At 62.2% G+C, this 26,422-nt stretch overlaps 2 protein-coding genes across 4 annotated transcripts in view; one reads left to right on the top strand and one right to left on the bottom strand.

Moving 5' to 3' along the window:
* Positions 1-26,422, top strand: part of PI4KA (phosphatidylinositol 4-kinase alpha) — a 58,146-nt gene that overhangs the window by 18,046 nt on the left and 13,678 nt on the right. For all 3 annotated transcript variants that reach the window (XM_088828383.1, XM_088828382.1, XM_088828384.1), the window contains 25 exons: positions 205-353; positions 870-935; positions 1,419-1,515; positions 3,147-3,338; positions 3,628-3,728; positions 4,394-4,523; positions 5,330-5,462; positions 6,208-6,303; positions 6,653-6,836; positions 7,209-7,312; positions 8,024-8,192; positions 8,637-8,687; positions 18,979-19,087; positions 19,376-19,512; positions 19,661-19,794; positions 20,117-20,199; positions 21,505-21,575; positions 21,652-21,776; positions 22,358-22,439; positions 22,573-22,656; positions 22,750-22,839; positions 23,126-23,245; positions 23,422-23,514; positions 23,792-23,948; positions 24,041-24,168. In XM_088828383.1, coding sequence (XP_088684509.1) covers positions 205-353; positions 870-935; positions 1,419-1,515; positions 3,147-3,338; positions 3,628-3,728; positions 4,394-4,523; positions 5,330-5,462; positions 6,208-6,303; positions 6,653-6,836; positions 7,209-7,312; positions 8,024-8,192; positions 8,637-8,687; positions 18,979-19,087; positions 19,376-19,512; positions 19,661-19,794; positions 20,117-20,199; positions 21,505-21,575; positions 21,652-21,776; positions 22,358-22,439; positions 22,573-22,656; positions 22,750-22,839; positions 23,126-23,245; positions 23,422-23,514; positions 23,792-23,948; positions 24,041-24,168 — 2,885 coding nt within the window. The remainder of the gene's footprint in view (positions 1-204; positions 354-869; positions 936-1,418; positions 1,516-3,146; positions 3,339-3,627; positions 3,729-4,393; positions 4,524-5,329; positions 5,463-6,207; positions 6,304-6,652; positions 6,837-7,208; positions 7,313-8,023; positions 8,193-8,636; positions 8,688-18,978; positions 19,088-19,375; positions 19,513-19,660; positions 19,795-20,116; positions 20,200-21,504; positions 21,576-21,651; positions 21,777-22,357; positions 22,440-22,572; positions 22,657-22,749; positions 22,840-23,125; positions 23,246-23,421; positions 23,515-23,791; positions 23,949-24,040; positions 24,169-26,422) is intronic.
* Positions 11,350-15,088, bottom strand: SERPIND1 (serpin family D member 1). The gene is made up of 4 exons (XM_055404988.2): positions 14,209-15,088; positions 13,169-13,442; positions 11,865-12,009; positions 11,350-11,541 (listed from the first exon to the last, which is right to left on the bottom strand). The coding sequence occupies exons 1-4, from the start codon at positions 15,086-15,088 to the stop codon at positions 11,350-11,352; spliced, it is 1,491 nt and encodes a 496-aa protein (XP_055260963.2).

Raw genomic sequence — 26,422 nt, 5'->3', positions numbered from 1 at the left:
TGTGGACACGGCGCGTGCATCTTTTCAATTCGTAATTCGGATGTATGCCCAGGAGTGAGATTGTTGGAGCGTATCAGCCTCTGTTTCTTAAGGGAAAGATGGAATTGGAGTGTCAGCATAAGCGCAGCCGATGCCTTTGGTGGGTGTTGCGAGCGCGTCCGGGTCGCGTGCTCTGAGACTCACTGTCTGCTTCTGCCCCGTCAGCCTCTTACTCACCCGACGGGAGCGCCCAGGAATCCGACTACTACTTCTCCGCCGTCAGCTCCAGCTTCTCCGTCTCTCCTCTCTTCAACGGTGTCACCTACAAGGAGTTCAGCATTCCCCTCGAGATGCTCTGGGAGCTGTTAAACCTGGTGAGTGGAGCAAGGGGCGGGCAGCCCATGGACAGACACCGGGGGGCTGTGGCAGGCCCCAGCACGGCTCGCCGGGTCTCCGATTAAAGAGAGGAGGCACACGTCCTCAGGCTCCGTGTAGTGCCTTCCCATCTCGCCCCCACAGCAGCCATGTGGGGTGACGGCCACGAGCCCCCACACGAGAGGGGGCTTTAGGCGGAAGGTCAGTCTGGCCTGGAGCCTGGGCGCTTTCTCCTTTGGATGTGGAAGCCTCGTGTCCCCGGTTCTGAGGGAGCCGTCTCCTTTTCTGTTTGTTATCTGCCCCGTGCAGGGTAGGAGAGGCGCCAGGTGTTGGCAGGGTTTGGGGCGCTTGTTGGGGGAGGGGGCGTGGGTGCCAGTGATGCGTGTGCTGCTGGCATCTCGTTCCGCCCCGTTTTTCAGCGGGAGGTGGTGACAGTTTCGTCGTCAGCAGGCTCTGCCCCTCCATCTCCCACTGTGTCTGCTGGGGGCTCACCAGGCGCCTCATTTCCCTCACAGGTGAAGAAGATCGTGGAGGAGCCTGTTCTCAAGTCTCTGGACGCAGTGGTCACGGGTGTGATCGAGGTACATCCTCTGAGGGCCTCCTGCCCAGGTCCCCTGGCAGTGCCCTGTCCTGACCACTGAGCAGTGGTTGCATAGGTGCAAGACAGGCTCGGAGGGATTGACAGTTGGTGTGGGAGCTGAATTCTGACCTGGGCTCGACTCGACTCTGTGTGGTCCTTGCCCCAGGTACCTGCTGGGCCGCTGCCCATGCTGGGGCACAGCCCTCATAGGTACAGACACTGCAGGCCTCGCCTGTGAGTGCATGATGTGTGCCCAACTGCCTCACCTGTGAGCGTGTGGCGTGTGCCCGGCCGCCTCCCATCCTTAGCCTGTGCAGGACCATGGCCCACAGCCACTTACACAGTCAGGAAGTGTCACCGCCCAGAACCCTGGCAACATTGGGTCAGTCCACTTTTTCATCTCTGGGCGGCGTCAGTGAAGGAGGGAGCAGAAGGTGACCCCAGCAACAGGCTGTATGGGTCACACATATGCCCCTGCCTGCAGGCCAACCCCAGCGCCGACCTCTACTACAGCACCTTCAGCGACCCCCTGTATGTGGCCGTGTTCAGGATGCTGCGGGACACCCTGTACTACATGAGAGGTGAGGGCCGTGTCACCGCGACCCGTCCCGGGGTGGCCGCTGTGAGCGTGGCCTCGCCGTCCCCTCCAGGCTCCTTTGTGCACTTGAAACACGGTCTCCTCGACTCTTCTCGGTACTGAATGTGCTTCGTGATAACAGTCTTGACGACCACCTGGTGTCCATTGGGCGTCTCTGCTCTCCTTAGCCATTTCCCCTTCTGACCCCCAGCGATCCTGGGAGCGAGCCTTCTCGGGGCCGCAGCAAGGGTTGGGCTGTGGAGGGCAACGGGCACAGGCAGCTGGGCTGACCCAGAGCTGCGGCCTCCCCAGCCAGGCTGCTGCCGACCACCGTGGCCGGTCTGTGAGTGCCTGTGCTACCTCTGGGGCCTCCTTGCTGTCCAGGCCCCAAGGACGCACTGGGCCAGCCTGCAGGCTGCAGGTGCCTGTTGTGCAGGGCCCTTCCTCAGCCGTGTCCAGGTTCCCACATGTGATGAACGACCCCTTTTCAGGAAGGATCACTGGAGTTCAGTTCAGTTCAGTCACTCAGTCATGTCCAACTCTTTGCGACCCCATGAACCGCAGCACGCCAGGCCTCCCTGTCCATCACCAACTCCCGGAGTTCACCCAAACCCATGTCCATTGAGTCGGTGATGCCGTCCAACCATCTCATCCTCTGTCGTCCCCTTCTCCTCCTGCCCTCAATCTTTCCCAGCATCAGGATCTTTTCCAATGAGTCAACTCTTTGCATGAGGTGGCCAAAGTACTGGAGTTTCTGCTTCAACATCAGTCCTTCCAGTGAACACCCAGGACTGATCCCCTTTAGAATGGACTGGTTGGATCTCCTTGCGGTCCAAGGGACTCTCAAGAGTCTTCTCCAACACCACAGTTCAAAAGCATCAATTCTTTGGTGCTCAGCTTTCTTCACAGTCCAACTCTCACATCCATACATGACCACTGGAAAAACCATAGCCTTGACTAGATGGACCTTTGTTGGCAAAGTAATGTCTCTGCTTTTCAATATGCTGTCTAGGTTGGTCATAACTTTCCTTCCAAGGAGTAAGTGTCTTTTAATTTCATGGCTGCAGTCACCATCTGCAGTGATTTTGGAGCCCAGAAAAATAAAGTCAGCCAGTTTCCCCATCTATTTGCCATGAAGTGATGGGACCAGATGCTGTGATCTTAGTCTTTTGGATGTTGCACTTTAAGCCAACTTTTTCACTCTCCTCTTTCACTTTCACCAAGAGGCTCTTTAGTTCTTCATTTTCTGCCATAAGGGTGGTGTCATCTGTGTATCCGAGGTTATTGGCATTTCTCCCGGCAATCTCGATTCCAGCTTGTGCTTCCTCCAGCCAGTGTTTGTCGTGATGTCCTCTGCATACAAGTTAACAGATCACTGGAGTACTTCGTGTTAATGAGGCGGTTCTGGAGATGGCATGCCCCTTTGTGTCTCGCGTGTTCAGTGTCGACAGCTTGGGACACAGCATGGTTCTCTCTTGTTTCCTGAGTGTCGGGTGGTGTGTGTGCAGGGCGGGCGTGCATGCCCATCCAGGCTCGCCGGGTGGGCCTCCCTAGAAGCACGGGGCCTGCAGCAGCGCCCTCTCCCAGGGGTCTGTCTGAGGGGCGGGCCTGAGTGTGTGCGCCCTCTGCCCGCAGACCTGCCCACCTCCTTTGTGAAGGAGGTGCACGACTTCGTGCTGGAGCAGTTCAACAGCAGCCAGGGGGAGCTCCAGAAGATCCTGCACGACGCCGACCGGGCCCACAGCGAGCTGAGCCCCCTCAAGCTGCGCTGCCAGGCCAGTGCCGCCTGCGTGGATCTCATGGTCTGGGCAGTGAAGGACGAACAGGGTGGGTTCCCCGCTGCCGCCTCCCCTCCGCGGGGATGGAGGGGGCGGAGTCTACCCCAGGAGGGTGGGGCCTGGCCCAGGAGGCGTGGCAGGGCCTGAGTGGGGCGTCGTGAGCACACGGGATGCCGGAGGCAGGACAGGAGCAGGGAGCTGCGCAGACCCTGAGGTGGAGCCGCACAGAGCCCTGGGTTCGGGTTCTGTCACGGCCTGGGTGCGGCGCTCGGTGAAGGCGCCTGTGGCCGGCGGCATGTGCTGAGTCAGGTCTGCACTCGCCTGTGTTCTGAACTCAGGTGCAGAGAATCTGTGCGTCAAGCTGGCCGAGAAGCTGCAGTCCAAGACGTCCAGCAAGGTCATCATCGCACACCTGCCGTTGCTCATCTGCTGTCTGCAGGTCCGTCGCTGGCCCCGGGGAGGGGTGGACTCCCATCCGCAAGGCCTTCTCACGGTGTCCAGGCCGAGGCCGGCACCAGCAACCGGGTCTGAGCTGCTGTGGAAACTTTAGCCTGCCGCTGCCAGGGTCACTGCTGGGAGGCCGCTGCTGAAGGCTAGCGGGCTTTCTGTGAGCGGGGTCCAGGCGCAGCCGGGTCCCACGTTGCGGAGGCTCCCCAGCTTGTGCTGGGCATTTCCAAGGTGGCAGACGTGAGCCTGCCCCGTCGAGGCTCTGACCCGTCCCAGCCCCCGTGACTCCCACCTGCCTGTGTAGAAGTAGCGTTCCCAGCGAGCCCCGTCTCCCCTAAGTAGCTTCTGGAGGTGAAGGGCGGGTTACCAGTGACTGTCACCTGTGAGTGGAGTCCCGTCATTATGTGCGGCGGCACGTGCACACGGGACGACTCCGGTCACAGCGTTGTCCGAGGCGGCAGCGCCTCCCGGTGGCCCCTGACGGCCCGTGTGCGTTGCAGGGCGGGTTACCAGTGACTGTCCCCTGTGGGTGGAGTCCCCCCCACCCTGTCCTGTCATTATGCCCGGCGGCACGTGCACACGGGACGACTGCGGTCACAGCGGCGTCCAAGGCGGCAGCGCCTCCCGGTGGCCCCTGACGGCCCCTGTGCATTGCAGGGCCTGGGCCGCCTGTGCGAGCGGTTCCCTGTGGTGGTGCACTCGGTGACCCCCTCCCTGCGGGACTTCCTGGTGGTCCCGTCCCCCGTGCTGGTGAAGCTGTACAAGTGCCACAGCCAGTACCACACAGGTAAGGGCCCCACCTGGGTGGGGGGGCTGCCCAGCCTCCCTGACCGCCCCGCCCTCCCAGAAGCCTCCCTCCAGGCCCCGCCCTCCCGGACATCTCCCCCAGGCCCCGCCCTCCCGGACATCTACCCCAGGCCTCGCCCTCCCGGACATCTCCCCCAGGCCTCGCCCTCCCGCACATCTCCCCCTGGCCTCGCCCTCGCGGACATCTCCCTGCAGGCCCCTCCCTCCCAGACATCTCCCTGCAGGCCCCGCCCTCCCAGACACTTCCTTCCAGGCCCCGCCCTCCAGGGCTCCTCCCCCAGGCTCCTCCCTCCCAGACACTTCCCTCCAGGCCCCGCCCTCCCAGGTCTTCTCTCTCTGGCACCTGCTCTCCAGGCAGCCTGCAGCGTGAATGCCCTGAGAATGTGGGTCCAGACCACATCTGCCAACCTGCTCGATGGGTGTGTCTTCCTCTCCCTTCAGTCAGAGAGACTCTGAGGGCCTTGCTCTCATCCTCCCCACCTTCCCGGCTTTCTGCCTGTGATCCCTGGCCGGGAGAGGGCACATGGCCCTGTTTCATTCCTTACTTAAGATGTGACAGTTTTACATATTCATCACCTTGTAACCTAAGTGTCCATCATTGTAAACATTCTCATCATCCTTTCTGTTGTCTGACACACTGGGTTCTGAAATGCTAGGAGAAATCTTTTTAGAGTGATTGCCTTTATGATTAAAAACGATCCACGTATAATTTTAGCTTTGAGTTTCAGACAAAAGCATGGAAAGTGATAGGCTCAACGAGACACACATTTGAATTTTCAATTTCAGTTGCCGGCAATGACATAAAAATCAGTGTAACCAACGAGCATGCTGAGTCAACCCTGAACGTGTCGTCGGGGAAGAAGAACCAGCCGTCCATGTACGAGCAGCTTCGGGACATTGCCATCGACAATGTTTGCAGGTGGGCAGTGGAGAGCCTGGCCACTCTGTCAGGCTCACCTCAGACCCCGTGTCCCAGGACCCAGACATGGGGAGCGAGAGATGCCTGAAGGCCCCACACTCCTGGGGGCTGCGAGAGTCCCCTCTGGAACACAGCGTCCCTCCATGAGGTTCAAAGCCCAACACGTAGCTGTCACGTGCTCTCAGCCAGCTGCTCACTGTGACTTTCGTTAAGGAGCAGGGAGCCTTGTTTTTCCACCTTCGTTTATTTATTGTCTGTCTTTGCCTGTGCTGGTGCTCTGCCGCTGCGCTCTCTCTGGTGGCAGCGAGCGGGCTCCCCGCCGCGGTGGCCTCTCTCCCTGCAAGCACAGCTTCAGTAGCTGTGGTTCACAGGCTTGCTTGCCCTGCGGCCTGTGGGGTCTTCCCGGACCAGGGAGCGAACCTGTGGCCCCTGCACTGACAGGCGGGTTCCTAACCACTGGACCCAGGAAGTCCTCAGGGAGTCTGATTGGAGTTGGGATGAGTGTGGCATTCTGAAGGAAGCAGTTCCGGGCAAAACAGTGAAGTCATTATTTCTGACTGAGACATTTATCAGGTGGTGCGACATGAAGCCGTTGTTTGAATTCATTGTGTCTCGACGTTCATCCAGATTTCTGGGGGAGTTGCATTCAGGGCAGTTGTTTAAACCGTATAAACCGAGAAGGAAAACTGAACCCAAACCAGACACAAGCACTCGCCTGATTCTTGTGCCGCCTCACGCTGCTCAGGTGCCTGAAGGCGGGCCTGACTGTGGACCCAGTGATCGTGGAGGCCTTCCTGGCCAGCCTCTCCAACCGGCTGTACATCTCCCAGGAGAGCGATAAGTACGCCCCGTCCCTGGGGGATGGGGTTGTGGAGTGGGGCACGCAGTCCCCTGGGGCTCGGGCTGGCTGGTGTTCGTGCTCCTCTGCTGCTTTCTAGTCCAGCATGGAGTCGGGTGTTGGGTCTGTCCCACCGTGTCCGCTGAAGCCCTCCTTGGAGTGTCCCTGGACGCTGTTTGGGCTAGACAGCACTATCTTCCTGCCTGGTGCCGGTGCTGATGGGTCCCAGGCAGTCGCTGTCAGATGTACGCTTCCTCTGAGAGGCTGAGGACCCTGGGGTCCAGGCGCCTGGCTTCATCTCCCACCTTGTGCTGGAGCACCATTCCCAGGTCATGTGTCCTTCCCTCCATAGGGATGCGCACCTGATTCCCGACCACACCATCCGAGCCTTGGGACACATCGCGGTGGCCCTGAGGGACACCCCAAAGGTCATGGAGCCCATTCTGCAGATCCTGCAGCAGAAATTCTGCCAGCCCCCCTCCCCGCTTGACGTGCTCATCATCGACCAGCTGGGCTGCCTGGTCATCACCGGAAACGTAAGGGAGCTGCGGGCCCACTGCGGGAAGCTCCACTGACTTGCAGGAGCGTGAGAGTACAGACCATACTTGCTCTCCCGGGGTCCCATGCTCCCAGCTTCCTTAACACCGGGTGCTGAGCTCCCAAGTAAGGGAGCTCAGTGTAGTGGTTCCTAGATGGCCAGGTAAAGCGGCTTGAACTGAGTTCCTACTGATGTGACTAGACTGGACTAGACGTGGAAGCTGTGTGCATGGAAGTTTGCGTAAAGCTGCAGGGGGCGGCCCTGGCACAGTTGCAGGCCCCACGGCTCTGGCCCACAGCGCGTTCCTTCTGGGTGTCCGTGGAGGGCGCTCCTGGCGAGATGTGGTCACAGGTCCCTCTCTCTCTTCCAGCAATATATTTACCAGGAGGTGTGGAACCTCTTCCAGCAGATCAGTGTGAAGGCCAGTTCGGTCGTGTACTCAGCCACCAAGGACTGCAAGGACCACGGCTACAGGTGAGCCTTCCCACCTCAGTGTCACTCTCCATCCTTAGAGAGTGGGCCTCTTGGGGTCTTGTCCTGTAAATTAACGCTGCTTCTCACAAAAGCACAATATGCTGGAGATCCACTCGTCCCAGAGGGGATGGCCTGCACCCCGCCGCCCTTAGCAAGCACCTCCTTGCTCACACCCAGCCTGCTCGACGCCCGGTGGGCACGGTGCCCTGCATGGCCTGCCTGTCATCAGCCTGCCCGTTGGGCACTGGCCCTGCAGTCTGCCCAGCCCAAGCCTGCACATCAGGCAGGTCTCTTCCGTCTCTGTGGTCAGGGCGGCACACCAGCGAGGGTTCCCATGCCGTCCTCGGGGGTCCTGAGCATGGGCACTACAGCCTCGGGTGTGCAACACCCGAGGACAGACGCTCCTCCTGTGTTTTCAGGACCTCCTTCGGTTTGGCCAGGCCCAGGGAGGGCGGAGGGCAGGGCGAAGAGCCTCCTTGCCCCTCCTGCCCCCCCAGGGAGCGGGCGGCTGGGTGGCCATGACCTCAGCTCGCTCACCAGCCGCATGTGTGTGTGGCACCGCATGGTCCCCACGACAGCCCTTGGCTCTGGGGCTGCTCGTCCGCGGGCTTGCGGCCGCCTGCTCGGGATCCCGGCCCCTGGACCCCAGGGCTGGCCTGGCTGCGCTCGCTCACCTCCTCCCACTGTCCGTCTGTCCCTTCGCTCCTGCAGGCACTGCTCACTGGCAGTGATCAACGCCCTGGCCAACATCGCGGCCAACATCCAGGACGAGCACCTGGTGGACGAGCTGCTCATGAACCTGCTGGAGCTGTTCGTGCAGCTGGGGCTGGAGGGCAAGCGGGCCAGCGAGCGGGCCAGCGAGAAGGGGCCCGCCCTTAAGGTAGGCGCCACACCAGGCCCCTTTGGGAGTCGGGGCTGGCTCTTTCCTGGGGCTTGGTTGGGGGCACCCTCCAGGCTGAGTGGGATGGAGAGGTGGTGGGAACAAAATGGATGTCAGGTGGCCACGCGTCCTCTGGGGGGCGGCGTCTGAGGTGGGCACTTTCCAGGGGAACTGAGTGGTTTTCAGGCGTCGCATCTGTAACGGTGCGAGGTGTTTGTGCAGAGTTGCCATGGTTTACATGTCCCATCCTGTGTGTGACGTTGATTGTGTTCTCTTTTGATTGTAAGGTCAAGCATCTTTCCTTGTCTCCCTATACGTGTTTGTTTTTCATCATTTTGTTAAGAAGAAGGAGTTTCATTTCTCACGATGCTGTGTGGGCTTGTCTATCTTTCTGTTTAATGAAACAAGGGGTGCTGGTCAGTGACCCGGCTCTGTCCCCCACAGGCCTCCAGCAGTGCGGGGAACCTGGGCGTGCTCATCCCCGTGATCGCAGTGGTGAGTGCCTGCCCATCCGTGTCTCTAGCTTGGCTGTGGTGCTCTCACAGGTGCTGCCCAGGGTGCGTGCCCACCGTGGCCACACGGCCTGGCTTGCTTCCTCTGTGCCCCCTGACCAGCTGAGCGGACCCGATGGCGTGTCCCCGGGTGTGGGGTTCTGATCGGGCCCTCCCTGTGTCCTGCCTGCCCTGGTGCACCTGCGGCGGCTGGGCCCACGCCGCCTCTACCTGCCCCATCCACCTGCTCCCCTCTGCAGTGGGCCTGGGCCCTCGGGACCCTGCCCAGGAGCGCGAGCCTGTCCCTGCCACATGCTGCTGTGATGAGGGCCCTTGTCTGCTTGTCCTGTCTTGGGCTGCCCCACTTCTTCCCAAGTGACCCTTATGCCAGGCAGTTCCCAGCCAGTGTTCCAGCCATCAGTCCTGAGCCGGGCCCACATCCGGCTCTGTTTACACGGCTGATTCCCGAGCTCCCCCTCAGCGCGCCCTGAGGTGGAGTCCCTGCTTCTGCCTCCAGCTCTCTCGTCACTTGAATCTCGAGCACGTATGTGTGTGTCCTCACAGCTGGGGCTCCAGAGGGGCTGGCCACCAGCTGCAGGGCAACCCTGGAAGTGGAGGCCAGGCAGGCAGGTGGAAAGCCCATCCGTGTCTTGGGAAAGGGGTCTCGGGACCTGCTCTGGGGGCGTTTGTCATCTGAGTATGGGGGCCGCTAGGGCTGCGTTGTTTGCTGGCCGAGGCGGACAGGAGCCCACAGCTGACTGGCGTATATTAATTCTCAACTCTGTTAGTGAGATGTCACAGGCTCTGTAGACGGAGCGTGCTGCCTCTGGCCCAGGTTCGATCCCTGGGTTGGGAAGATCCCCTGGAGGAGGGCATGGCAGCCCACTCCAGTCTTCTTGCCTGGAGAATCCCATGGACAGAGGAGCCTGGTGGGCTGCAGTCCTTGGAGCCGCAGAGAGGTGGACACGACTGAGTGACTGACTTAGCACACAGGTTTAGGGTCACCGGGGCAGGGGTTGGAGTCCTGGCCTTGCATGTGGGGTCCTAGTGGGTGTCCCAGCCCCCCGCTCACTCTGCCAGCAGAGCTGCTCAGAAAGGCGGGGTGGCCATCCAGGGGGCTGGTGGTCAGGGCGGGCAGACTTGTTAGCAGTGGCAGGCCAGTGCTCACTCACCTGAAACCGTCTGCTCTGCTGCTGTGACTGTCACGTGAACGGAGTGTGCGCTGTGGAGTCAGCAAGTTAATGCTTATGTTGGGGGCGGGTGACAAATATTGATTCTGTTGCTCAACACGGAGCCTGGACAGCGTGGTTCTGGCCTCTGCTCCCGGGTCAACCCGGATGTGCAGGGAGACACTGATTTCCTTCGATGTTTATTTGCTCTGACGTTCTACACTCTTTCCAGCTTCGGCTCTTTCGGTGGCGCACCGACCTGAGTTACTCTGTCGAGGGCATGAGCCACTAGGTCTGGGTGGGAAGTGGGGGTTCCTGCCCTAAGGCAGCCGCTCCCTCCTGGGTGACCTTGGAGCCCGGGGTCGGGGAGCCAGGTCCCCTGGCCTCCGAGGCGCCTTCCTGCCTGAGGGTCGTGGGCTGTGTCCTGCAACTCTGTGAACGCTCCTCAGAATGTCCCACGTACCGTAGCTGGAACCTGTAGCTGGAGCCGCAGCCACGTGACAGGTCGTGGAAAACGTCCACGTAGACTGCCCAGCCAGCCATCCCTTGCAGTTCTGGGGCCTTGGGCAGGTTACTTATTCTCCCAGTGTCATAACATGAGGCTGTGGACTAATGCTTTCAGCTCACGGGCCCCTTTGAAAGCTGTGCCCATTCTCTCATGGGAGTGGTGTCTATCCACAGGAGTCTGTACTTCATCTTAGCCGGAGGAGGGCGAGGGGCCCAGTGAGGCCCCCGTTAGTACCCCCAGGCTGGGTGGTTGCCCCAGGACTCACCTGAACCCATTCAGGCCGTGACCCACTTCATCCTCACCGCAGTCCTGCAAGGCGGGGCTATGTCACCCCCATTTCACAGGCGGGGAGCCTGAGGCACAGAGCTTGCTTCAGAGTGCCAGAGGCAGGAGTGGGTCTCAGGCCGCGCTGTCCATGCCGGCCCCCGGTCCCATCTGCTCTGCCGTGTACAAGCCGAGGGTGAGCCCTGCCTTGGGTCACTGCGGGGCCCTCAGATCACTCAGCCTCCAGGACTCTGGGGCGTCAGTCAGTGTGACCTTGGCTGCTGTTAGTTATTCGTGCTTATAAACGGAGAGTACACCTGGTGAAAGTGGCATGTTTATTAACCCCTGGGTGGGAGGCGTGGCTGTGGTCCACACTGTGCTCTGAGCGGCCGCGCCCCTGTCAATGGGCTGGGCTTCGCTCAAGGAGGGGCTGGCTGTCAGCATCTTGGGGACCGCTTGTGCTCCATGTTGGGGGGCAGCTTTGGATAACAGGGGTGCTTCTGGACCAGGGGGTGAGCTGTGAGGAGGGGGCCATGTGTCTGCGCCAGCACCCTTCAGCAACAGCCGTCCTACAGGCCTGATGGTGCAAGCGCCGCCTCCTCATCCGTGTCCCCCAGAAAGGGGGCCGGGCCACAGGGTCCCGGCGCCAGCACCTTGTGGTGGTTGTCAGAAGGGAGATGGAATTGCGGACGCCCCAAAGCCCTCGAGACGCCCAGGCCTCACCACTAAGACCTGGTGGGGTTGGCAACCCGGCCCAGGAAGAGCAGGCAGCTGGTGCGGTGCTCGTAGACGAGGAACAGGAAGGGCCGGTTGACGCTGAAGCGGACCTGGGTGGACAGCGGCATGAACCCCACGGCGGTCACGGCTGCGGCCTGTGTGCCCTCCTCGTTCACCGTGATGGTACCTTGGTGCTTGAACTGCGTCAGGCACAAGGGACGCTGTCAGGGGGCAGTGGTCACCCTCGGGGTGGGGGTGCAGAGCCTCGTGTCCTCCCAGGAAGGGGCGGGGTGACGGGGAAGGCTGGGGCTCAGTGGGTCCGGACAGCCCTCGGGACTTGGTGCCCACCTGTCAGCTAAGCTGGGGTCGTGCCGTGTAAGGGGGTGAATGGGGTCAGCTTTGTGGTGCGTACCGGGGCCACTTGGGATTCCCCAGGGTGCTCGATGAGCAGGCCTGGGGTCCACAGGCGGGGCGGGGTCTCTGGGGTCCCTGCCCAGACAGGATGGGCAAGGGCAGGCATTACCAGGTCGATGACAATCCTCTGGTCTGTGATCCCCGTGGTGTTGCTGTGCTTGTCGAAGAGCGCTGTGACCCCCAGGGCCCGCAGAGCCTCCACCAGGTTGTAGTTCTTCTCCAGCTTGAACTTGGGCAGGAGCACCTCCCGCGTCCTGGTCGGGAAGAGAGCGCTTTTCTACCCACGGGGTGTCTCAGAGGAGCCCCGTTCCCTGAGACGTCGTAGCCATGCCAGCCCACAGCCCATGCACTGCACGTTGGGCCCTGCCCGGGGAGGATGGAGAGGCCGCCCCCGTCACCCCGTTACTCAGAAGCACTTGCTGCTCTGTGCTGGGGTCCTTGGCCCTGTGAGTCCCTGTCCTGCTGGCAGAGCTCTTACTGGCTCAGGGCTCAGAGACATTTGACGACATGTGTCACCAGGCACCTGTCACTTCATCAGGTAAAGGGGCTGAGGTGCAGCTCGGTGTGCTCGAGGGACAGCACCTGCCTCATCACCCAGCCTGCCGCCCTCCGTGCTCCACAGCACGGCGCCCGCTGCCCCCTTGGCGCCAGGACCCCACGTGCAAGGCCACAGTGCCTAGCAGTCTGTTAGCGTCTGAGGGACAAGACCATGTCCTCTACTGGGCCATCCCGGAGGAGGGAGCAAGACCCGGGGCCTGAGCAGGGCCTGCCAGAGGCAGCGACAGGCTACTCCTGCTGGGGCGGGAGCAGGGCTGTGGGCAGGCCAGGCGGCCGGCCTGCATCATGCAGGTGGGGCCCACAGAGGGTTTGAGGGGACGCTGACTGGTGGTTGGTGCCACATGGACTGAGCAGGGGACAGCAGGGTGGTCCGGCCCCGTCACCAGTTCAGGGCAGAGGTGGTGGGCAGTCAGATTAGGAAGGAAGCCCAGTATGGACGGTCCTTAAAAGAAACATGAAGGGCATGACGCGGCCTGGCTCCTGGGCAGGCCTGCCTTTCCCCCAGTTCGGTTCCAGCTGTGTGCTCTGGTCCTGCAGGGAGGCCCTGATCAGGTTCATGTCTTCACATGGGCCCCGGGAAGATGGGGAGGTGATGGATGCGTCCCTCCTTCCCTGACCGACCACAGAGCCTATCCTGACAGGGACCCAAAGCCGACAGGGCGCGGCGGACGGGCCCAGGGTCAGGGCAGGTGTGCGGCAGAGCCGCACCACTCCTGTCCCCGTGTCATTTCTTGCCAGTGCGCGCTGACCGCCTCTGGCCGAGCAGGAGCTCTGGGCTGAATTCACAGTGGCCTGGGGGACAGTACCCCTTCCCCTAAAGCGACCGCGGCCCGGCGCCTCCGGCCCCCGAGGCACCTGTTTGTCATACTCCTCTGCCACCGCTCCACCACCTGGGGCGTCAGCTGGCTCTCCAGGGTCTTCATCCCGGACAGCTTGTGTGGGACGGCCACAAGCATGCTGATGCCCCCCACGTACTCCAGCCGCAGCACGTCGCAGTCCAGCTCCTGGTCGCTGGCCGCCAGGAACGCGCCCTTGGTCTGCATCGTGGGGACCTTGACCACCTCCCGCTCGTTCAGCCGGAAGTTGTGGTTGTGCGTCATCTCCACCGGGAATTTGTTCACCCAGGACCCTGTGAGGTCAGCGGAGCAGGGCCTCTGTGACAGCGCCATAGGGGCTGCTCAGACAGGCTGCGAGGCCCACCCCACGGTCTGACCCGCACGTCTGGTTTGGGCTGGAGCCAGGTGGCACTGATGCTGCTGCTGTGGGGACCACACTTGAGAACTGCTGCTCCTGTCTGCCTGCCAGCTCCCTGGGTGGGGGAGGGCACTGGGGCCTCCTGGCTGGGGTGCCCATGGGGCATTGTGAGCGGGGCCTGGGTGTTACAGACCTGCGCTGCCTCGTCTCTGGGGTCCTGGGAGCCTGCGTGCATGTGTGTGGGGTTTGAGGGTGCCTCGCTGCTGGCCCAGAGCCGTAACTCTAGATACAGGCTTGATTTCCCCGCCCCAGCTGTCCGGGAAGGAGTGGGGTGTGAACGTGAGCTTCTCAAGCCCAGCCTGTCTCCAGTCTTTGGTCCATCCCGAAAGAGAATAAGAAAACAGACCTAAGTGGGCCTGATGCGGAGAAAGGCGCTAACTCGGGTCTAACATGGGCTGGAGGGGACGCTGAGCAACCCTGTTACTCAGAGCAGCAGTTCTGTTCCGCGTTCGTGAGACTGAGACTTTGACAGCAGCGGCCGTCACGGCTGCAGCGAGGCGTACAGCACGGGCTTCCTCACCAGGACCTTCTCTGGCCCTGCGAGCCACCCTGTGCCTGACTCTGTCGGGGGAGTGGAGGTGGAGGCTGCGGGCCCTGCTGCCCTGCCTGTGAGTCCACCCCAGGGCTGTGCTGCCTCCTACCTTTGAAGTAGAGGCAGTTGAGCAGCAGCATCTGCGTTGCTGGTTCCACGTCCTGCAGCGCGTCTCGTATGAGGCCCTTGGTGAGCCGGGCCACATGCCGGTTTGTGTGGGCGAGGAAGCCTGGATCGGAGAAGTCGGCTGCCCGGACCTCAGCGAAGTAGTACTCCCGGACCTTGGCCTTGAAGTCGTCCAAGACCGGGAGCTGCTTCTGCACGTAGAGGTCGCTGACGGAGCGCAGCGTGTACCCGAAGTCCCTGCGGAAGAGGCGGTGGGTCAGCTTCCGGAAGAGGTTGTGGACGGTGCCCACCTCATAGGCGGTGCTGGCGTTGACGAACTCGGCGAAGCGCAGGGCCGTGTGCACCTGCTGGTGAGTGTCGCCTGCCAGGCCCAGGGAGAGCATGGCCATGGCCGCCGACACGCCCACGGGCGCCAGGAAGACGTTGTCGGCCGCGCCGGCCCGCACCGCCAGTGCCCGGTACAGGTCGAAGGCGAACTGTGCGTTGAGGAGGTTGAGCCGCTGCACACGGCTCTTGCCGGGGAAGAGCGGGAGCACACTGCCAGTGGCTGCTCCGGGGCGCGTGGGGGGGGCTGCGTCCACAATGTCGCTGTAGTCGTCGTCTTCCCCGAGGACCTGGTCCAGGTCCAGGTACTCGTCCTCATCCTCCCCGTCCGCGGGCCACTCGGTGGTGATGGTGTTCTCCTCATGGGCCGCGGCGGGTGGCAGGGCTCTGCTCGCGTTGCCGCCCTTCAGTCGCCCCCACTGGGGCTCCACGGACTCAGGCTCTCCCCCGCCATCATCACGCCGCCCCCACAGGCCGAGGGTCCCGTGCGCGGATGCCAGGAGGAGGGCCAGCAGGAGCGGGCGCAGCAGGCACCACATCCCGGAGGAGCTGGAGCTGGGGGAGAGCAGATGCGTGAGGACGGCCTGGGGACACACACACACACACACACCCCTCCCAGTGGGGCCCCGGGCGCCCATCCCCATATGCTTTAGGATCTGGTAAAAGACAGACACACCTGATGTTCTGCGGGGCCTCGTGAGCCTGCCTGGGGGACCCGTGGGCGCCGCTCAGAACCCCTGGTGGAAAGGTGGGCAAAACCGTGGGACCTAGGGACCCAGGGAGTTTCGTTTTCACTCACGTACTAAATTTGGGGTCAATTTTCCAAGCGACACCTAGGGCCCTGGAGGCACGACAGTGTCCGCCAGTCGGCCGGGGGCCCATGTGCAGTGAGGAGGGCTCACGAGGACACTGCTGGCAGGGGGCTGGGGGCTGCATCCTGTGCTGGGAGTCCGTGGGGGTCTAATCTGCGTGATCTGGGTCGTGTCTGCAGTGCAGGGGGCCTGGGCCACGCACAGCCCCGGGGGGTGAGGTGTGTGTGCTCTCACATCTGCCAGTCACTGCCCGCTGCCCTGGGGGGGCCCGGTCTCCACCAACAGCACCTTAGCGCTCCGGGTCAGGGTGTTGGGGCGCTGTTAGAAGCACCTACCGAAGGCCTGAGGGGCTCCCTCCCCGTGAGTGGGGTGCCCGGGGGCCATCTGCCTGCCTCCCCTCCCCCTGTGCCCACCTTCCTGGTTGGGCACTGCCTCCCGGGAGGGCATGGCCTTTGACGTGCCGGGGTCCTGGGACGGGGACAGAGTGTGCCCTGCTGTCCCATCGGACAGCACCCAGCGTCCCTTCAGTCCCCCGGGGGTGCATGTCTTGTTCAGTGTGTGTGTGTGCGGCCATCGGCTGGGCCTCTGGGGACCAGGACCTCTGTTTCCCACCCAGGCCGGGAGAGCGCCACAGGCTCCTGTGAGGTGTAGCTGGGCTGGTTGGGCCTGAGGACGGGCTCAGTGCACGATGCCCCCTGGAGCTCAGTGAGTCCCACCCGAGCCTTTGCCCATGCGCAGGGCCAGGCCGGGAGCTCCGTGCTGGGTGTCAGTGTGCCGGTCCCACCTGCGCTGGGCTGGGGGCACGATCAGACCCAGGGTCATGGCACCCCTTCGCAATGTCCAGGGCTCGGCCCTCCCCCTGTGAGAGCAGTCAGCCGCACGCCCGGAGCACCCCGGCTTGGAGAGGGACAGGCGCGTGGCTCCCAACTTTGACCCGTCTGTCGTCTTTCCCAGCCCCTCCCCTCCCGCCAGCCTGTCCCGCCCGCACTCAGGACACAGGTCTAAGGTGCGTGGTGCCAGCGGGATCGGGCCGGGGTTCTGGGTAGAACTGGATGTGGGTACTGATGGCACTTTAAAAGTGAGAGGGAGAAAAAGGAAGCTGTTTGCCAAAGGTCTCCTTTTGAGGCTGCACTTGAAAGTATTCTCTAGTTAAAAAACAAGGCTTAAACACCCTAGCGTGAGCGCGCCTGGGTTCAGGAGGAGAAAGTGAGCCCCGACAGGGAGGCAGCGGTGACGGCACCGAGTCTGCATGCGCAGGCAGCACATGTGGGGCTGTCGCGGGCCCTGCTGTGGGCTCCACACCGACAGCCCGTAACCCTTGCTGCGCCCTTGTCAGAGGCGGCAGGGTGTGTCTCCTGAGACCTCACTGTGGAGAAAAGCTAGGGACCTGGAAGGTACATCTGCCTGTCGTCATGCCATTCGGCATCGCAGGAATTAAGTAAACTACTTCAGAATTATTGCTCGGTTGTGTTTAAATCCAGGGTAGTGTGTTTGAAGAGAGGCAGTGCTTTGTAAAGGTAAATCATGCAAAAGTGGACTGCCACCCCCAGCCCTGCGTCTCCAGGCCTGTCGTCTGCAGGCTCGCCAGCCCCAGGCCCTGTCCCCAGGCCTGCCACCCCAAGCCCCGTGTCCCCAGGCCCGTCGTCTACAGGCTCGCCAGCCCCAGGCCCTGTCCCCAGGCCCGCCACCCCCAGCCCCGTGTCCCCAGGCCTGTCGTCTGCAGGCTCGCCAGCCCCAGGCCCTGTCCCCAGGCCCGCCACCCCCAGCCCCGTGTCCCCAGGCCCGTCGTCTACAGGCTCGCCAGCCCCAGGCCCTGTCCCCAGGCCTGCCACCCCCAGCCCCGTGTCCTCAGGCCCATCGTCTGCAGGCTCGCCACCCCCAGCCACGTGTCCCGAGCCCCATGTTCTCAGGCTCACCATGTCTGTCTGCACGTGTGTGCACACATGTGACACACACATAGACACTTTTTTCTGAACCAGTTGCGATGCCCCAGAACCAGGATGCCCACCCGCAGCCCTGTTCCCAGTTCAAGTCCTTAAGCTCGTGTAGACCCTCCTCACGGGCGGGCGAAGTGGACAGAAGACATTCCCCTTCTGAAAAGAGTGGTAGAGACTGTTGGAAGGTGTTGCCAGACAGAGAAACAAGCCCGGCACCCACCTCTCACCCTGCAGAAGGGTTGGAAACCTACTCACCTCTGCGCCGCTGGTGCGAAGTGGCTCTGCAGGGGTAGAATCGGCCAAGGTCGGCCGCGCGCTGCGCTGTGACCTTTGGCGCTGGGCTGCAGTCGCCCAAAGTACACAGGTCACAGATGGAACACCGCCCCCCAGCCTCGTCAGCACAGAGCCCCACTGTGTGCCGGGTCTCCGCCCAGCTGTGACTCCGCGTCTGGAGGCCCATCCGTCTCTGTGTGGACGAGCCGTCAGGACCCTGTGGCCGGGACTGGGTTGTGTCACGGGGGTAAATTGACGCTACCCTGGACGTGGGCCCCCACACCGTGCATGCCGACCTCAGTTCTCGGCCAGGGAGGCCATGAGGAGACCCTGGCCCAGGCCGGCGTGCCGTCCCTGGCCTCTGCAGGACGCCCAGCCCCACCCCACTGTGTCGTGGGAAAGCAGGGCCGCACCGAGGCTCCAGGGCGCCCAAAGGGGCCGCAGGCCTGGTCGCCTCTGTGTCTGGTCTGTGGGCTCCGTTTGTTTGGGTTGTGCTGCACAGCCTGCAGGGTCTCCATCCCCAACCAGGGGTTGAGCTTGGGCCCTTGGCAGTGCGAGTCCAGTCGTAACCATGGACCGCCAGGAAGCCCCCGGGCTATCCTGTTTATGACGCGTATTTTGAACTCACTTTGCAAGAAGTGTCATATTGATTATCATCCTACCCATGGTGGGTGAAGGGGCCCATCTTGCCATCCCCCGACAGCAGTGGGCATCACCCTGTCCCTGGCCACCACCTGGCACGTATTTGGTGCTTATAGATCGTAGTACACGTTTGGACCGAGGAGCCCTGCTTGCAATGGGTTAGTTATCACCGTGTGGGGGTTTGACCTCTACCAGAGGCTCTGGAGGGTCCATGCATCTGCCAGGGTCTGTGTACACTTGTCACCATTTTCCATACCTGAGCCTGCTCCCCACACACGCATGTGCGCACACACACACACACACCGGGACACTGTCAGGTTTGGGGTGCAGGGACTCCAGTCTTGAGAGAGTCACCTGTTACTGCTTCACGCCTCCCTGCCCCCACCCCACCGCACCCCTCCTGCAGCCTAGTGGCTGCACGCTGCTTGCCTGTAAACAGCCTAGTGGTTGCACGCTGCCCGCCTGTAAATAGCCTAGTGGCTGCGCGCTGCCCGCCTGGAAACAGCTGGCTGAGGCCCTGGGGCTGCTGCCGCCTGCCTCCCTGCGGTGAGGCAGGGCTAGTCCCTCCCAGCACAAAGCCCGCCTGCATTCGAGGGTGTGGAAGGGTTTCCAGAGAGCCTGCCGGCGGCTGCTGCTCTGGCCTTCCCTTCCTGGGCCAAACCACCACTCCTCTGAGAGGAGGCCTGGAGGGTGGGTCTCGGGCTTGCGTCCATAAGGGCTCAGTTCCGTGTGCAGACAGCCCCCTTCTCTGTCTCTGCTCGCCAGCTCACCCGGCGGCTGCCGCCCATCAAGGAGCCGAAGCCGAGGCTGCAGAAGCTCTTCCGGGACTTCTGGCTGTACTCGGTGCTGATGGGGTTTGCTGTGGAGGGCTCAGGTAGGGGATCCCCCAGGGGACAGTGCAGAGTGAGTCCCAGGGTCCTGACGGGGCATGTGCGCGCACACAGGACGGCCAGTGTGGCTGCTGCCTCCACAGTGGGGATGTGGTTTAGGGTTCAGGGAACACCACATGCCTTCGGGGACCCTGCCCCACTTAGGAAACAGACTTGTTTCTGTCCCCATCCTGGGACGGGCTCACGCAAGGGGCCCACAGCTATAGCCGCTGTCAGCGTGGGCCCCGGCAGGGCACCTCCCGAGCCAGGTGGCAGCCCTCCCTGTCTTGCAGGACTCTGGCCGGAGGAGTGGTACGAGGGAGTCTGTGAGATCGCCACCAAGTCCCCGCTGCTCACCTTTCCCAGCAAAGAGCCCCTGCGGTCCGTCCTCCAGTACAACTCGGCTATGAAGAACGACACGGTCACGCCCGTAAGGATGCCTCCCTGCCAAGCACGGAGCTCCAGGCGGGGTTTTGGGAAGCTCCCTGGGATGAGAGGGCTGGTCCAGCATGTCCGTGGCCGCAGGGCCAGTTTCGGGGGTGGGGCCGCCTGCACCCACGCATCCGCGCCGCCCACAGGCCGAGCTGAGCGAGCTGCGCAGCACCATCGTCAACCTTCTGGACCCAGCCCCTGAGGTGTCTGCCCTCATCGGCAAGCTAGACTTCGCCATGTCCACCTACCTGCTGTCCGTCTACCGGCTGGAGTACATGAGGTACGCGAGTGAGCCCCGCATGCACCATCCAGACTTGGGGCTGTGCCGCTCCTCCTGGCATGTCAGCGTCATTAGAAACACCAGCCTGGGCTCCCGCTCTTCCGTGTATGCCTCCTTCCTGAGCCCCCAACAGCCCCAGGCTCCGGTGCTGCGGCCACCTCTGCTTGGGGCCAGGCCACTGAACTGTCACCAGAGCGGCCACCAGCCCTGCACGTGGCCCTCAAGGCCCCGGGAGGGGGCTGCCACACTCACGGCCTTGCCCATCCGGGTGGCGCTGCAGCTGCTGGGCCCGAGCTGTGCGCTTACCCGGGCCATCCCACAGGGTCCTGCGCTCCACTGACCCCGACCGCTTCCAGGTGATGTTCTGCTACTTTGAGGACAAAGCTATCCAAAAAGACAAATCTGGTAAGTTGGCACCACGGACTTCTGAGGTGTGTTGGGGTTTAGTGGTATAAAAGGAGTGTTCTTCCTGTGTACGTGGAGAAGGCAGCTCCATGCTGCTGCATGCCGCATCGGAAACACGAGTGCATCACGCGGCCTGGGCCCCTGGGAGCGGGGATGGGCCTGGGCGGCTCGTGGTTGAGGAGTGGTCTTGCTTCTCGACACTGCTCCTGAGAGGACCGAGGCCAGGGTGCAGAACCCAAACGTGGATACGTTTCTCTTGTTTTGCTTAAAAGGAGAAAAAATACATTAGGATGTATTTCTTGCAGGACTTGAGGAGGTGTGCATGTGTCCCTGTGCTTGTATCTGTGTGGGCAGCAGCTAACTTTATTTTTTCCACTGGGGGTGACTTAGTCACTAAGTCGTTATGGTTTAGTCACAAGTCACTAAGTTATGACCCCAGGGACTGTAGCCTGCCAGGCTCCTCTGTCCATGGGATTTTCCAGGCGAGAGTACTGGAGTGGGTTGCCATTTCCTTCTCTGGGGGATCTTCCCGACTCAGGGACCTAACCTGTGTCTCCTGCACTGCAGGCAGATTCTTAACCAACTGAGCCACCAGGGATCCCATTTCTTCCACCAAGTGTTTGTAAATTAGCAACTGTAGTTGTTCCTTCCTTTCATGCGATCAGGAAAGAGCCACGGGGTCCGGGAGAGGTTGGGCACCTGTGTCAGTGACCAGGTAGGAAGGGTGCCCCGCAGCTGATGGGCAGAGACGTCCCACGAGCAGCAGCTAGAGGGGCTCTTTAGCCAAGAGCAGACAGCTCGCCGTGGGACACCCGCCCCTCCCCGGGGCACCCTGCATGCCATAGCAGGCCTGCCACTCCCGAGTAGACCCAGCGGCTCCCACACTCCTCCAGCAGCAGGACCCGCAGGCCACGCCTGGTTTAAGGCCGCGTCCTCCTTTCCTGGGGAGCTCTCAGGACACGAGTCTGAGACGTGAGGACTCGCAGGCACAGCCTGCACAGCCGAGGCTCACCGTCCCAGCAGGACCACATTCGAACTTCTCTGTGCTGTCCAAGCGTGCCCGTCACTGAAGCCCTCGTGAAGCAGACCTAGCTTAAGGACAGGGAGAGAATCGCGTAGAGAGACTGAAAGCGAGGCAGCAGGAACAAGACACGCAGTCTGGGCGGCGTCTGCCAGTGTCAGTGGGAGAGCAGAGGCAGGCTGCCGTCGCTGTGTGGGTCGTGTGCTGACTGTAAGGTACCCATGAGGGGCTGGTGCGAGCGTCCAGGTGGGGGTGGGCCCCCCACTGATGCCCTTGTGTCACAGGGATGATGCAGTGTGTGATCGCTGTTGCTGACAAGGTGTTCGAAGCCTTCCTGAACATGATGGCAGAGAAAGTAAGCCTCGGGGGGGCGCCTGCATGCCCGCTGGAACGCACGTGCGGGGCCTGCAGCCTGTGTCCTCCAAACTCAGGCCAAGACCAAGGAGAACGAGGAGGAGCTGGAGCGCCACGCGCAGTTCCTGCTGGTCAACTTCAACCATGTCCACAAGCGCATCCGCAGGGTGGCCGATAAGTACCTGTCTGGGCTGGTGGACAAGTGAGCTCCTCTCCCTGCCGGGCTGCGCGTCATCCTCTAGCCCGCAGGCCCCCAGAGGTCCCAGGTGTCCCCCTGGCCCACAGGAGGACTGGGCCCGCCCTGAGCCCCCTGCACCCAACGCTGTCGCTGCTGTGCCGGGAGCCTTGTGGGAATGACTGCCAGGGGAGGGTAGAGGGCGGCCCGGACCTGCCCCACGGCCTCGTGACGGCCTCAGACAGTGAATGGGCCTGCGTGGTCCCCGAAGCAGATGCCGTCCAGGCGGGGCCGGAGGGCGTGTCTGAGCCGGCCTCCGCACCTGCAGCCTACCCCGCGGCCCCGGCTCCCGGCAGCTCCTTCTGTGTACCCCGGGGCGCCACACACGCGCGGCTGTTAGTTACTCTCGGACTTCCTGCGTGTGCAGTCAGAGTCCCCAGCCCCCGTTGTTCCAGGGTCCTGTCTAGCCATCTTCAGTGTGAGAGTAGAGGGCCGTGGGTGGAAACAGGGAGGACCCCATGGGGAGCGGGGGTTTGGCGGTGGCGTCCAGGACGACGGGGTTGCGTCGCCTCAGGAGCTCAGCTCTGAGTGGGGGCTTCTGGGTGCAGGTTCCCCCACTTGCTCTGGAGCGGGGCAGTGCTGAAGACCATGCTGGACATCCTGCAGACCCTGTCCCTGTCGCTGAGCGCCGTGAGTGCCCTGCCCGCCCCGACGAGCCTGCCTCAGCCCCCCAGCGGGGGGCGGGGGCGCCCATCACAGCCAGGAGGGGGCAGGTAGGGAGGGGCCGCGCGGCCGCGGTGTGAGGCAGGCCCTGCGCTTCCAGGACATTCACAAGGACCAGCCATACTATGACATCCCTGACGCGCCCTACCGCATCACTGTGCCGGACACCTGCGAGGCCCGGGAGGTAGGCTGGGCCGCGGAGCACGGGCGGGGCGGGGCAGGGCCACGGGCCAGCCCTGGGGCACTGAGTGCTGCCTGCCCTCTCCCCCTCTGCCAGAGCATAGTCAAGGACTTTGCCGCACGCTGCGGGATGATCCTTCAGGAGGCCATGAAGTGGGCGCCCACGGTCACTAAGTCCCACCTGCAGGTGCGTCTTTGAGGTCAGCGGGAAGCAGCCTTGGTGCACTCCCTCCAGCTGTCCCTCCAGCTTTGCCCAGAGGGTGTGTTCAGCCCACACACGGCTCTGGTGCAACGGGGGCACCTGGGGCGGATGTACCAGTCCAGGGTGGGGCGTGCAGTGGGACTGCGGAGGAGCTCAGGGCAGCTGAACAGGGAGTGTGGGCGGGGCGGCACCAGCTTGGAAGCTGGGCTGGCTGCCCACCTGCCGCGCAGAAGCGTGCCTCGCCTCCAGGGTAACGCAGGTCCCGTGACAGGAGTACCTGAACAAACACCAGAACTGGGTGTCAGGGCTGTCGCAGCACACGGGGCTGGCCATGGCCACGGAGAGCGTCCTGCACTACGCCGGCTACAACAGGCAGAACACGAGCCTCGGGGTACGTGCGCGCTCGTTGGGGTCCGGCCCCCACCTGGGTAGCTCGCGGCAGACCCCAGACTCGGGAGCTGCAGCCTGTGCTTCTGACGGACAGCGGAGGCCAGACCTCTGCGGGGTCAGGTCCACTCAGTAGACGGGGTCATGCCTGACAGCGCCGCCACTGTGGTGTGTTTGCAGGCGACGCAGCTCACGGAGCGGCCAGCCTGTGTCAAGAAGGACTACTCCAACTTCATGGCTTCACTGAACCTGCGCAACCGCTATGCGGGCGAGGTACCTCCCCCGCCCGGGGGTGGCGGGAGGTCTGTCTCTGGGGAAGGTCCAGTGTTTGAAAGGGGTGGGAGCTCCTGTCAAGTCTCGTGAAAGAAAAAAACGCCCGACTCAAGACGCCTCCTGCCCTGGGGGTCCGTCCAGAATGTTGGGAGCAGCAGGTGCTTCTGGAGGAGAAGTGCTGGGGGCAGGGGGTGGGCAGCGGGAACAGCCTGGCACTCGGCACGCGCACGGAGCCGAGGGCAGGCGGCCGGGCCACGTATGCCTCCACCACCCGCAGGTGTACGGGATGATCCGGTTCTCGGACGCCACAGGCCACACGTCAGACCTGAACAAGATGATGGTCCAGGAGCTGAGGGCCGCGCTGGGCGCCGGTGACGCTCAGCAGTACACACAGGCCATGTTCAAGCTGACAGCCATGCTCATCAGCAGCAGGGGTAACAGCCCAGGGGCCACGGCCACGCCATGCGTGGGGTGGGGGCCGCGGTCCCGCCCGTCACGGCCTCTGAACGGCGTCCCCTGGTTGCAGACTGTGACCCGCAGCTCCTGCACCACCTGTGCCGGGGCCCCCTGCAGATGTTCAACGAGCCCGGCATGGAGGCCGCCCTGGCCTGCTGGGAGTGGCTGCTGGCTGGCAGGAACGGGGTGGAGGTGCCGGTAAGAGCTGGCTGTGGGGCCCGAGGGGTGGAGAGCCAGCCTTGGCCCCTGGGTGTGGAGCATGGAGACCCCGGGCAAGCCCCCGCGCCCCCCAGGGCCTCGCATGTCGGCAAGACGGTGATGTGAAAGCCTGACGCCAGGAACGGCTCCCAGGTCCCCAGGGGCTTGGGCTCGGGGACCGGCTGTGCCTGTTGCTATTGTTCCCAGCGCTCGGCAGGGGGCGCCTTCGCTCTGCCCGTGGCTTCCATCCCTCAGGCGTGGCTCCTCTGTCCATGGGATTCTCCAGGCCAGAGGACTGGAGTGGGTCGCCATTTCCTTTTTCAGGGGATCCTCCCAACCCAGGGATCTAACTCGGGTCTCCCACACTGCAGGCAGACTCTTAGCTGTCTGAGCCACCAGGGCACTTGTGTTTATCCACAGCAACCGGGTCCCAGCTGCCCAAATGGGTAGCCCCCTGTGTCCGTGTTTCTGGACTTCCTGCTGGAAGGGGCCCAAGGAGAGGAGGGTCACATAACATCTGAAAACAGATTTATGTTTCCAAGATTGCTGTTAATTTCCATGGTAACATGGATGTGCCTAGTTTTTCCTGCATTTATTAAGCTGAGATGCATGGTCAGAAGAGGGTTCTGTGTTCTTGCCCCTGAGGGAGTTAGCTGGATAACTTCCAAGGATGCAACTGGGGTGTTCCAGGCGGGGGCACACTCATGGCTGAGGTGAGGGGTCACTGGCCCTGCCCTCCCGGAGGGAGGTCAGCCAGGGCTGGGCTGTCTCTGGCCTGCTGGCTGTGCTGTCTTCAGGGCCTGCGGCAGGTTCTGACTGCGCGCCCAGGGTGATGGCGTGGGCCCTGTGCCCACATGGCCATCTCACACAGCTCTTGTCACCATGGGGACGGGGCTCTGTGGTCACAGCTGGCCCGCCCGTCAGGGCTCGTGCGTGACGCGTCCTCATCTGTGTGACTGGCTGCGCGTGACACGCGCCGTGTCACAGTGCTGTGTGTTGCCAGGGGCGTCTCCTGAGCCAGTGGGCCTGTCCAGACCGTGTCACTCCTCACATGCTCCTGGGAACCCAGGTCCGTGGTTCTCTTCCACACTCCTGGGCTGCAGGCGGCGGGAACGTGCACCTTCATCCTGCACAGTGGCAGGTTTTCCAGGTCTGAGGTCCTGAATTGACAGCTGTGTTGTTTCGGATCTTTGATTTTTTAATAACTTGAGTCTTATGTGCCTGCGTATGATTTCCTGTGTATTTTATGTTAGGACTCTTTGAACTTACTAAATTTAGAGTTTTCAGACTTCTCATCACACTTGCAAAATTTTAGGCCAGTGTTTCATGGAGTATATTTTTTACCCCATTTTCCCCGTCTCCTCACTTGGGCTCTGGGGATGCTCGTTTCGGACCTCAAGACGCTGGCCGTGCCCATGACACTGGCATTCCCGCCGGTTGCTGGCACTGTTGCACACTCTGGTCCACTTCAGCTGGGCTCCATGCAGTTTCCCTGGACGTTCTCCTGCCTTATGCGTTCTAGCGTTAAACTACATTTAGTGTTAAGTTTTATTTCAGATATTACAATTTTCAGACCTAGTGTTCCTATTTTTTTTTATGCTTTGCATTTCTTTGCTGACAAATCTCCATTTACCTCTTCTATCTTTTCCTGTGAGTCTTTGAACATATTTGTAATGATTACTTGACAGTTCTTGCCGCTTGGTTGGTTCCAGCATCCGGGTCATCTGTGTGAAAGCTTGCGACTGTGGAAAAGCAGTGGAGACCACGGGGCCTGGAGGGCGGGAGGGCCGTCCTGTGTCTGGTGGCTGAAGTGAAGGCCATGTCCCGAGGGCAGAGGCTTGGCAGAGAAGGGTGGGCTCTTCCTGGTTACACCCACGCTCACCTTCCACCCTCACTTTCTTATTTTTTCACCAAAATTAGGAGAGGGCTTAAGGAAGCGTTTTTCTGCCAAGCACTTTGCTTTTTATTTGGGGTCTGTGAGACTCCAACCTGCCTCCTGCCGTCACTGGTCACTAGGCTGGCCTGAGGTCTCAGCCTTGGCAGGACCATCTACCACTTGTGCCAGACTTCACGCTGGCCCTGGGCTTGCCAGGGAAACACCATCTATGGAGGGCCACTCCTGGTGCGCTCTCTGCCCACCGCCCTCGGTGGCCCAGCAGCCCCATGCTGGTTCCTGTCCTCTGGCCCTTGCTGCCGGCTCAGGGCTGAAGGCCGGCTGTCACCCTGGTGCCTGCCTCGCCTCCACAGGGACCTG

The sequence above is a fragment of the Moschus berezovskii genome, chromosome 19 (genome assembly GCF_049115385.1).
Source record: "Moschus berezovskii isolate FMDL1 chromosome 19, NW_MosBer_1.0, whole genome shotgun sequence".
NCBI lineage: Eukaryota > Metazoa > Chordata > Mammalia > Artiodactyla > Moschidae > Moschus > Moschus berezovskii.
The sequence above is the reverse complement of the archived record's forward strand: the minus strand, read 5'-3'. Positions and strand labels throughout refer to the sequence as shown.

Coding starts and splice junctions, on each gene's coding strand:
- SERPIND1 (XM_055404988.2), bottom strand. CDS start 15,088: ATGTGGTGCCTGCTGCGCCCGCTCCTGCTGGCCCTCCTCCTGGCATCC. Junction 13,443..14,208: donor CAACTGCCTCTACTTCAAAG/GTAGGAGGCAGC, acceptor CTGACCTCACAG/GGTCCTGGGTGAACAAATTC. Junction 12,010..13,168: donor CAGAGGAGTATGACAAACAG/GTGCCTCGGGGG, acceptor CTTCCCGACCAG/GACGCGGGAGGTGCTCCTGC.